At 41.5% G+C, this 12,153-nt stretch overlaps 1 protein-coding gene across 4 annotated transcripts; it reads left to right on the plus strand.

Annotated features, from left to right (window-relative positions):
* The first annotated feature begins 1,698 nt into the window (after positions 1–1,698).
* senp6b (SUMO specific peptidase 6b) lies at positions 1,699–10,825 on the plus strand. 4 transcript variants are annotated; one of them, XM_063224125.1, is made up of 17 exons: positions 1,699–1,810; positions 2,356–2,463; positions 2,571–2,638; positions 3,076–3,263; positions 3,457–3,624; positions 3,714–3,747; positions 3,848–4,012; positions 4,541–4,710; positions 5,418–5,551; positions 5,658–5,774; positions 5,874–5,996; positions 7,329–7,421; positions 7,838–8,138; positions 8,281–8,333; positions 9,316–9,381; positions 9,860–10,004; positions 10,500–10,825. In XM_063224125.1, exons 2-17 carry the CDS (start codon positions 2,384–2,386, stop codon positions 10,644–10,646), a joined length of 2,052 nt encoding a protein of 683 aa, XP_063080195.1. In that variant the 5' UTR covers positions 1,699–1,810; positions 2,356–2,383; the 3' UTR covers positions 10,647–10,825. The 4 variants fall into 4 exon arrangements, with proteins under 4 accessions (XP_063080195.1, XP_063080194.1, XP_063080197.1 ...); XM_063224124.1 differs by having other exon boundaries at positions 1,723–1,977; XM_063224128.1 differs by having other exon boundaries at positions 1,725–1,977; positions 3,089–3,263.
* The last annotated feature ends 1,328 nt before the right edge of the window (positions 10,826–12,153 follow it).

A 12,153-nucleotide genomic window follows, 5' to 3' on the forward strand; every position in this document is an offset into this window, starting at 1 on the left:
GTAGTGCCGTAAAGTCGATTGTCACGTGTTATGTCATTACTATAGTTGAAATAAGGGTCATTTTCACGAATCTAACACTTGACAAGATGCAAACGTGTCGGCAAATGCTTTCACTTACTCATATCTATCGAACGCGACTCCATTGTTTCCAGGGGAAAAATCACACGGGCAGATAGTTCTATGAGAAGCGTACAGCCCCATTGGCACCCATTCATTATTTACTTGGCTGCGATAACATAGCTGCAGTGCCACTCCTGGCCACACCAGCTAGTGGTCGTTCTTGTACAATATTCCATTTTCTTTGTCTGCAGTATGTCAGCCATACCCCATGTTGTGCATTCCAATATGCAGATTTCTGTCCTCCACTTGTGATTGTGGCCTCGCCCTGCTTCCTGGCCTGCCTCCGTGGAGAAAACTATAACGTTTCCTAGCTGTCAGCCTGGCCACAACAACGTTTGGGGGACTGTTTTTCACTCATCATCCCAATTGCAAATGAGAAAATTACATTGGAATTGTGGTTCTGCAAGATATTAAATTAAATTTCTGACATCATCATGAGGTCACAAGCAGGCAAGGGAGTAGGGGAGTCCGCATATTGGAATACACCCCAGGACAATGAATCGAGTTCAATAGAAAGTCATGCCCATTTAGGAGAACAGACTTCATCGCACTTTGTTGCATTGGTGACATGTGATTTATCTGGGTTACCTTGGAAATCTTTGCCTGAAGTTCATCCCAACATATTCACTCACTCATTCACATGCCACATTGCTTTGCAAACAAAGCTGTACAACCCAACCACCATCTTTGAATGCCTTTAAAGGTGCACCGTGTATAATATTTATTTTGTAGTTCATTTCCAGAATCCATGCTGCCCATTCACAAATGTTACCTTTTAAACAAATACTTACCACCACCATCAAATTCTAAGTGTTCAACATGACTGAGAAAATTGCACTTTTTATACAACTATAGGTTTATATTATTCAGTAAATATTCACGAAAGGATCAAATTTGGCAACAGGCAGCACAGTTTCAATGAGCTGCATAGTTGCAAGACCTACTCTGGCCAGTGGCCACCCTGTGCCACCATCTTACAAGGTGCACAGTTGAAAGGTAGCACCAGCTGCCAGCAGTTGATGTCCCTGCAGAAAGGTGCAGGTGCAACCCAAGCCTAGCAATAGCCTAAAGTAGGCCCTACAGTAGGCCTACAAACCAACTACAGCAGGCTACAGACTGCACACAGTTGTGTTGTGTAAACGGAACACTGCTCAAATCTTACAATTAAAGTCATTTCTTGATTCTCTGACAGTGGGCCCTGGCCCAGAGTTTGAGAATCATGTCTCCCCAGCCCTCCTGGCGCAACGACTAATAAAATCCACTGTGTGTGTCATATCAGGGGAAAGTGTGTGTGAATGGGCAACAACCATTGATTGTGTAGGCCTATTAGTTAGAACAATCAATGATGGCAACAACACATTTTTTGAATGAGAACGTGAAAGCGTTACAATGTTACACAAGAGGCATTTCATTGAAAACCATATTATTTTGCAACAAACAGCAGTTCACTTGGAATGGACAAAATGTGTGTATTTTTACACATGGAATTATTGTATCCCGTCCTTAATGTTCAAAAAAGTCTTTAGAGAATGGCATGGAGCGCCTGGTTCTTTTTGCTTTGCCGCCAAGACTGAAGAGCGAAGTGACGCCTTGCCAAAGACAACTGACGGCCAATCCTTGTGCCTCCATTCAGAAGAACCGCTATACAATCCTCTCCCCCTCCCTAATCACCTATCATCTAGCATTACAGGTGACTCAACTTTTCTTGACACGAGTGGAAGTATCTGCTACATGTAAAAATTAGAGTGTGGCTCTTTCGAAGTGGTGTAGGTAAACGGATTTGAAGACCGAACCATCAAAAACCACTGACTAGATAATAACGTCCGTGGGGAAAATACTTATTAGCTCATTAAACAGGTGAGGAAAAGGCGTTGGTTCATTGTATGCTTAAATGTGTATACTTAAGCAGGTTTAATATAAGTTAAATCAAACTTGCAAAGGTAGACAACGTTCCCCTTGAGATTTAACTCTTTCCTCAACTCCCCAATTCATTGTGTTATCATGTTGGCCCTCGTGCTAATCGCGTTAGCAGCTAATACCTACTGTGAAGTAAATTAATTTGGTTGTCATCAGCAGATCATTCCAAATAGCACACAGGTGTTTGGACTAGAACGACTATACTATTCTGGGACATGTTTTAACATGACCATTGATATCATTGTTCTACAAACAAAGGGCCATCACCAGCCTAAGCACTGAAGTATGTAATAAATCCAGACAATTGTGTTTGTGTAGGCCTAGGTTGGGCTCTGGTATTGTGAAGATGATGACCCCTACTCCACGTGAAATTCAAGGGCGAGTCTTTCAGTTCAGCCTCTTACCTCTACGAAGAGGATGTGAAAGGTACTCCAATTCACTATCAATTTGATTTATTGAAAGACACACGTTTGTCGATAATGCAACAGTGCCAATTGTAGTCAATTCAAACTGTCAATATCGTCCCATTCTAGAGGTGAAGACAACTCTAAGGCACAAATGCAACAGAGTGTGGCAGAAATGGGCAACACTCCTTGCACAGGTAAGGTGAAAAAGTGAAAAAATATCTGAAGAAGTTATTGTTCAATACACTTTACCAAGCTTATTTAAATCCTCCATAGTGTGGCTGTGCCAGTGTGCCTGTTACGTAAAATGGGCATACAGGGAGTGGGTTGTGTTGTTGCTGTTTATGTCTTGGGAATGTTAAATGTGCCAGGGATGTTGCTGTGTAAATATTGTGTTCATAATGTTGAGGTGGATGAGTTTATTTCATATGTGTATGTGTTGCCACTGTTGTGTAATCTAGAGCCGAGATATCCATGCTGTTAGCAGTTTGTTCAGTGGGGTGAATGTAAACCTGAGCCTGACGTATGGCAATACATTTAACTGAGTGATACAGGATGATTTCTGGTTTTCTCACAAAAGCCTGTGCAGATTCGAAAATGCAGTTCTCATGTTGGGCAACCTTCCCATCATCAGTTTTCACTTACAGGGAGGACCCTTGTCCCAAGGTCCCTCAAACGAGGGTCTTCCCAAGCATTGCCCCCAAGCCTCCTGGTATCTCAGTACATGCCATGGCACCCAGTCCAGATACTGCAAACTTCATTCCGAAGACCCCCCCTGTGCCCAAAATAAGACTGCCAAGGAAGTACCGCATGAGAGACGAGGTAACAAAAAAAATATCTCGCAGAAAGTTATACTATAACTTTGAATTCTGACATTTTTACGACAGGGTTTCTTTGAAAAACATTTGTTATACTCGCCACACACATGCATTCTACTGCTAAACAGGCAAGGAAGTCTTCACTCAACTTGTGTGGCTGCCTTGGATTGACTGTCTGCCTTTGCTCTCCTGCACAGCATGGCGACATTGTGGCTGAGAAAAGTGCATCAAAGAAGCGCAAACTCAAGCTATGCCTATCAGAGCTCAACAAATCATCTCTGAAACCAGAGCTGAGAGACCTCTGTTTGGACATTTCAGGTTTTAGACTGGGATCAGTGCATTTGACTGGCAAGAGGACAGTTTCTGTGAGTTATTTTATGTTTTGTAAATACATTGTAGCTTTTATTCCATGTGTGTTGTTATGATGATGACTGAGATTATCTTGCACTCGCAGTTCACTTTGGAGAAGATTGAAATCGAGCAGTGTGGTAAGAAAACTGTACAAAATACGACATGCTGCATCGCCTTATTACAGTGTTTCAGTTGTGTTGAATATTGGATATATTTATACATTATTTTGTTTATTAGTGTCTGTGCAGTCGTCAGAGTTGACCAGCTGTGAGTTGTGCCTTGATGGGAAACGGCCAGTCATGTTTCTTCAGACCACCGCTGTTGGCAGCTTACGGCTCAAAGTGAAGCTCAACGTGGCCCTCCAGGAAATGGCAGAGGAGCCTGACTGTGACAGAGGATGCAGTGAGTTCCACCAAGACACTGTTGTACAGTACAACGGCTTTCCTACCTTTTTTGTGTTTTAGCGTACTGCCTTAGCCTTTTTGTCATACCATGAGTATCCCTACACTCATGCTCTATATCACCTTCTCTATCCCAATGTAACCATGCTGCTCCATATGTTTGTTATTATTATAATGATCCATGTAGTGTGCTGTCATACCCCTAGTGGTAGACGTACCCCTGATTAGGCATCAATGCAGTACATAAAAACATGTTTTCTCTTACCTACTTTACGCTGTGTCCTGTGTTATGACTTAATCTGTGTTGTTAAAAACAAAGAACAAATTCCAATCGTACTTTGGAGCACGCTTACATACGCGCTTACATGACGATATGCATCAAGTTATGGAGTAATGCAAAAGTTTAGTACTGCTCTTGAACATTGTTTACACGTGAGCTTCTAAGAATAGTATAGGCTCATGGACTAGCATGCTTTTCTGCCTTTTCAGTATTTAGGTTTTCATGTATTTTATTCTGCTGTGTTCAAAGGCCATCTAGAGAAGTACATTGTGCTGATGCTTGAGAAGTTGCCATCAGCAGCAGAGCTGACAGCCCTCAAGAGCATCCTGTCCGGCATTGGCAAAGCGAATGGACTGAAGGGGTTTCCCTGCAAAATCTCTCTGGAAGAAGTAAACCACAGATTAATGAGACAAGACAAGGCGAGTACTTAAGCATTGCAGAGTTCAATCAGACCCTTATATTTGGCTTCGTTTTAGACACTTAAAGTGATACTGTCCCATTTTTGGAAATAAGCTTATTTTACACCTCCCCTTGAGTTAAATAATATGGTTTTACCATTCTCCTATATTTTCAACCGTTCTCTGGGTATGGCAGTGCAAATTTTACCTCCAAGCTAGCAGTTAACATTGAGCCCTATGAGACCAGTTAGCCGCCAGCTGGTCTCATAGGACTCAATGTTGACTGCTAGCTTTGGAGGTTAAACTTGCACTGCCATACCCAGAGAACGGTTGAAAGTAAAAGAGAACGGTAAAACCCTATTATTTAACTCAAGTGGAGGTGTAAAATAAGCTTATTCCAAAAATGGGACAGTATCACTTTAAGTACCGTGGGGCAAATTCATAACCCTAATGTTAACTGGGAGAACTTTTGCAAGCAGGTGGTCAGATGCCCTTAAAATGACATGCTTGACTAACAAAAACCCAGAAATGTTCTTGTGCACACCTGAAGTCCTGAAGAATTTGAGGTTTTACGTGCACACTAGAAAAGTTTCAGGTGAGCGCACGAAAGTCTTTTTCTTTTAGTCGCACATTTCCATTGGGATGCTGTGTGTTTTCAAGTATCATAATTCAGAATTAATATTTTGTTTCTACTTTTTTTTTCTCTGTGATTTTATTCTTTCTTGCAGATTGTTCAGAGTCCTGTTGTGTCACACAGTCAGAAATTGACCTTGATCCTGGACACAGATGAGGAGGACTTGCAAGATGCCACAAGTGATGACACGACGGCACTTTCAACAGCTACTCCTGACGCTGTGAAAAGGCAAGACAAAGAGCGCTGTGGCTTTACTGTAGTTGTTGTGGTTGTTGTTGTTTTTAGTTGCCTTTGTTTTGGGGTTATCTTGTTGCTGCTTAATTCTGTTTTGAAGGTTGTTGGTTTACCCTCCTCCGCCGTCTAAAGGGGGCATATCTGTTACAAACGAGGACCTCCGATGCCTTAAGGAAGGAGAGTTTCTGAACGATGTCATCATAGACTTCTACCTGAAGTAAGTTTTTTTTCTGTCCTGGGTCCATAGCATCACTCTCTTGCTTAAAACTGAAACTATAACAGACATCAGAAACTAGTATTGTTGTTTTTCATTCAGGTATTTGATGATGGAAAAGGTGAAGGGAAAAGAGGCTGAGCGCACCTACATATTCAGCTCCTTCTTTTTCAAGCATCTCACTCATGGGAGGAGACAGAGGATGGATGGGTCAAGCGAAAAGCCGTAAGCATGATTTCTACAGATGAAGGACATTAATGTTTGGAGTGTTCAAAACTAAACTTCCTGCAATATACATATTTTTAACCAATAGTGCCATTTAGGTCTGCTCAATTAATCGAAAATAATCGAAAATTGTGATATCGATATTTCAATCGGTATTTAATTGTGGCAATTGGGAGGGAAAGTGGAAAACGGCAATCCTAGCGGTTACGTTCCAATCACCAGGGTGATCCAATTGCAACTCCCGTAGACGAGTTTTTAAAAAAATCCCACAAAGATATGACGCTGAACTAGCACACCAGACACATGTTTCAGCTTACACAATAGGATGAACTACTACCTGTCGAAATCTTGAGTCATTTTTTGCCCTTTTAAGAAAAGTAGAAATTGTGCCAATCTGGTCAGAAACGGACTACAGTTCCCAGCATGCTGTGCTTCGCGCCTCAATGTCAACACAGGGAAACAGACGAACGCAAGTTCTTCGCGTTTCTTCACATTCTTGTAGTCCTGTAAGTTCCATATTGGCGTCTTATTACACATATATACACTCGATTAGTTTGGTTTGGTTTTAGCTTCTCTAGTAGATATGATGGCTTCTGTAATGACGAGTAACCACCTCTCTGGCTAATGTTTCGCTATGCTAATTTGTCTATGCTAATTACATGAAGTGAACACGTCACACATGCGAGTCAGTGTGGTTCTGTATTAGCTTTTTTAAGAATATTAAAATCAGTTCAGATCAGTTAAAAAACATATTACCCCCTGAATCGATCAAACGGGCCAACATGCATATAATACGACAGCCAGTGCTCCTACTTCGCCGTCAGGACAAAGATGTAATTTTTTAAAGAAAAAAAACCATTCATTTGATGCAGAGGCTTGGGACGTTGCCAGCAGGGGGCGATGAGATTACTTTCCCTCCCAATAGTGACCTGCCTTCGAGTGTCCTTGAAGCCAGAACATATTGACAGGCTTGTGTCTCTGGCTAGAAATCTTTCCACCTAAGTTTCATGCTATTGCCTTTTACATAATTATTACAATTCAGTGTTATTTTGTTCATCCTTTATTTAATTAATTCATGGTTATATTTCATTTTGTTATAATTTGAAAATCAAATTCTGCAAAAAAAATCAATAATCGTGATTAAAAATCGTGATTCCGATTTTGACCCAAATAATCGTGATGGTCATTCTTTTTTCATAATTGTGCAGCCCTAGTGCCATTTGAATTAGTCTATCAAGAGAATCTAACAGCAAGATCACAATGGGATATTATTTTATTTGAACGGTTTACACAAAAAGATTGATGGCAAATTGGTATGGTTATGTTTTCTAGTCTGAAGACAAGAAGGCATGATCGAGTGAAGACATGGACCAGACATGTTGACCTCTTTGCAAAGGACTTTATATTTATGCCCATCAATCAGTCGTAAGTTATCTCCACCATTCAGGGGCCCTACTCATATAAAACTTGAATCACACATCCATGTCAAATGTGCATGCAACCTCCTAAGCAGAATTTTGGGTACAAATCCATAGGAACAGCTCTTGTACGAAACACTATCAACTTTAAAAAATATTCAAATATGTGTTTTTATGGTCTTCCGCAGTTAATATTGTTGAAATAAGTGTTTTAATGTTTGAATTTGTTATGGAAATGTCAGAACCTTAATCAAGTTACGATTATTTTGTTACAAAATATGGAAATTCTATTTAAAGTGATTTATGACTTTCTGGGAAATGGCTTTTTATATCCCTACTCCCCTGTCTCTGTATGTCTGAAGTATTTCTTTGATGGGCCCATAAAAAAACTACATCGCCATGACTGTGTCTTCTACTATGCAGGGCCCACTGGTTCCTGGCCATTGTGTGCAACCCTGGGCGCTGGTGTCCCAATGGCTCCCGCCAGTCTCGCCCACCACCAGCCACCCCGATTCGCCTCAGGCCAGAGGAACAGGCTGCCCAGTCGGACTGGCTGGAGACCAGTTTCTCCTGGAGCATTGGCAAAGACGTCTCCTGCGCCGCCAACCCCTTATCGCTCTTCTACAAGCCCACACACTCTGTCACGGCAGGACCAACTGAGGGAAGCACATTGCTAGGAGATGGCCTTTCCTCTGACGATCAGGAAGACATGGATGTGGATTTGGTGAGAGGCGTAATTATTTCAATTGCTTGACTTAAAAATCGTCCACGTTTCTGTTTTACCTTAGTATACATGTTACATTATGTGGTGTGTGTTTATATTTGGTCGTGTGTATGTAAGTCTTTTCACCTCTTTTGTTGCTTAGTGTGAACTGGTCAAGTACACGAAAAGTGTTCCCAAACGAAACGGCACTGAGCGGTAAGCGTGAAATGAAACCATTCTCCTTTTCAAAAAGCCTCAAAATATACAACTCTATGGCTGAGTTGCTATTCTTCCTTCTGCCACTAGATGGGATAGTTATTTTAGCACAGCAAGATAGAAGGGTTCCCTTTCTTGCAGGTTGCTTTTTAAAGTAACAATCCTGATGATGAAAATGAAAAATTCAACAATTACAGTGAAAATAGTATTGCTTCATCCTAATTTGCGGAGACTGCCAACTACAGCCATATTTACTACAGCCATACTGTGTGTATGCTGTGTAAAAGTGAAATGAAAGCCCATTGGGAAACTCCAACTCCCATTGTCATTGTGACACAGCACTCCACAGCACATAAGTGAACACTGCACACTGCACACAACGAAATTGCATTTATGCCTCACCCGTGCAAGGGGGCAGCCCTCAGTGGCGCCCCATGGGGTGCAGTGCGGTGGGACGGTACCATGCTCAGGGTACCTCAGTCATGGAGGAGGATGGGAGAGAGCACTGGTTGATTACTCCCCCCACCAACCTGGCGGGTCGGGAGTCGAACCGGCAACCTCTGGGATGCAAGTCTGACGCCCTAACCGCTCACCCATGACTGCCCTTACGTATGAATGTGTTAGAGAAAGAATTGTAAATTCATGTATGAGTAGGTTAGTTGTGTGTGTGTGAGTGAGAGAGAGAGAGAGAGAGTGTGTGTGTGTGTGTGAGAGAGAGATTATCGTCAATGTCTTATTTAAATTTAACTTATTTTAGTTAAACTGCACATTGGAGACTGGTCAAATTCAATTTCAAACTTCTGTGCTAACCCTGTTACATAGATTTTTGACAATGAAGTACAATTGACTTGACTTGATATTTAATCTTTGATGGGATGTCATAATGCATAACGATCCCAGATCATAGTTCATCATCAGACAAGATACTGAGTCTGCTTTTATGGCATTAGATAGATGGGAATAATATTCTTTATCTCTGCAGGCCCTGCATTCTCATCATGGATTCCCTCGGCCACGACCGGTCATCTGTGGTCACCATCCTGAAAGAGTAAGTGAACCCAACCATGTTAAATTTGATTTTCCCCCCTTTTTGGTGTACACAGTTCTTCGTGCTCCCTGGAACCTGCTGAAAGCCAGGTTAATCGGAGTGTGGTCCGTTTAACATGTTAAGTTACTTGTGTAATAAATTATTGTTTTTGTATGTTTAGATGCTGTGTTTTAGATTCTTTAGATTTTTTTTCGACAACGTCTCAAAAGTATAATAGAACAAATGATATAGAAAATTACTCCTAACTGTTCTTGGATGTATTTGCGGTCAGCTACCAGGCTCCTGTAACTAAGTGCTCAGTGCAATCACCGTGGTCAAATGAACTTGACTTTGAAGGGGATTAAGGGTTTTTTCCTGATCTAGTCCCCTTTAAGCAAAACAAACTCAGTCCTCTGTCTGCATGGTATGATGTATGGCATAGTGTGAGTAAACTCTCTCAATGCCGAGTCTTGGAGTGATGAGTTGAGTTCTCTAATAGATATTTGGAGGAGGAGTGGAGGGTGAGGAAGGGGGAGCAGCAGTGCAGTTTTGAGATCAAGTCCTTCAGTCCTCTGGTGCCCCAGCAGAACAACTTCAGTGACTGTGGCCTTTACCTGCTGCAATATGTGGAGAGCTTCCTTGAGGTATGCCAAGAAAAATATTACTGCAAATAAAGGGGCTCTATGTAGGATTAAATGTTTAATTAATCACTGTCCCGAGTCAGCCAATGCTTATTTGAGTCATTAGTAAGTGAATGATGATTCGCGCGGCCACTCCCACGGTCTGCTGTCAGAGAACACAAATGTGACGTCCTACAGAGCGACCCGTTCAAGTGTCGTGGGAAACACTTCTCATACGAAAAATCGCTTTACATACCGTATTCAGATTTGTATCAACTGCTGGCATGATTAAATACTTTCTCACAGCGAGTTTATTTAAACAGCATTTTTTTCGTGACTGTGTAGATTTTGAGACAGGCATGCCAGCCACGGGCACCATGCAAACGACGTCATCCTACATTTCGCCCCTTTAATGACTGCAGTAAAATATCTGGTACAATTAATTACATTGGAGACATGCATGTGTGTGATGGATTTTTATTAACCTTTTTTCCATTTTTGTCTCTTTCTCCATTGAAGAGTCCTCTTCAGGGTCTCGATGCACACATGGACCTGAGTGGTTGGTTTCCTCAGAGGTGTGTAGCGATGAAAAGACAACAAATCAGAAAGCTGATTCTCAAACTTCAACTACAACAACAAATGGCTGGAAAAGCTGGACACGGTTAATCTATAAGCAGAAGATGCTTTTTTTTGTTGTTTCTTGCAAATTGTTTGTTTCTTGCAAATTTTTATTTGCAGAGTTCTTACTGCTTCTGTACATTCTGTAATAAAATTCAATGTAAGTTAATTAAAAAATAACAACAGAATAAAAATATTCTCTTTTGGTTTGTCAGGTACCTATCCTATGACTGCATGAAAGACTTCCTTTTCAGAGGTTAAATGGCAGCATTTCACAGTTTCGTCTGTGCTTGCCTTGTTGCATTAAGTAAGTGCCTAGCCAATCAATTATTTGTGAGACCCTTTTGAGTAGTCCATCTGTTCGCTAAGTAGACAGACAAACATATGGATTGTGGGTAATGCATGCCCGAACGTCCAAACAAGCCGGTGGTAATCTCAATCAACCTGTTACTCATGTCACGGAAAGAAGTCACAAGTGGCAGAACTGATCAGAATTCAGGGAAGCCTCATTTACACGATAACTTTTTTTTGCCACTTTTGTCAGTCGAACAAACGCATTCTCACTCAGTGTAATGACATTATGGGCTTAGTAGGTCTAGGCTTGCATATCAGGGAGGATTTAAGTCTAGCCACGCACAACTTGGCTATTGACCAAATAATGGTGCGACTTCATGTCACAAGCACTTTTATAATCTTTAATTCTAGGTACCGGTATTATCCAAACAAAACATAGTTTTGCTCTTTTTGATGGTGGCAGGCACAGTAATGCAGAAACAAACTGCAAACAAAATGTTCTTTGAAAATTGTGGTGCTTTTGGTCTTCTCGGAAAACACTTGAGTAAACTAAGAAACCTCCATTTTACAGAGTGAAATTAAGGAATAACAGCTCTTGAGCATTACTATAATCATTATTATTGTTATTAATGATAATTGACTGGCTTATATTAGTACTGCAAAAAACTTGTTTTCTAACTTATTTTCTTCCAAATACTGCACACCCAGCCTAACAAAAACAAAGGTGATGGAACAAAGGCAAAGGAGGTGTATGTGAATAGTACCCTGTATCTCCTCCCAGATGGTCACCAGGACTATCCCGGATGCTGGCCAGTGCCACAGACACCGGTCTTGACTGCTGCTAGCAGCAGCTGATGAATAATAGATGCCATTGTCCTCCACACCAAAGGGGCAGCACCGTCCCAGTGATTTCCAGGGTCCCTACCTGCCTGCCTTATTTGGTTGTTGTTGGACCTGCTGCCACACAATTTCAGGCCTAGTAAAGGTGGAGGCCCCTGCTATCCACCTGCTCCAAGTTGGGCATGCGTTATGCATAAAACATTTTAATCTCCCACTAGCTCAAGGTGCTCTGGGTGTTGGTGCTGGGCCTGGGAATAACTCTAGCTTCAGACTCAGCTGGACGTATTGGACACAAACAAAACAATCTTCAAGCTCCTCCCTAGTACAAAACAAAGTAAATATAATCACAACGAGGGCTATTTATGTCTTGGTAAAGAGTAGGGAGATTCAAGGAGGCCCATAGGGTTTAGACAGGAGTAGG

The sequence above is a fragment of the Engraulis encrasicolus genome, chromosome 19 (genome assembly GCF_034702125.1).
Source record: "Engraulis encrasicolus isolate BLACKSEA-1 chromosome 19, IST_EnEncr_1.0, whole genome shotgun sequence".
Taxonomy (NCBI): domain Eukaryota; kingdom Metazoa; phylum Chordata; class Actinopteri; order Clupeiformes; family Engraulidae; genus Engraulis; species Engraulis encrasicolus.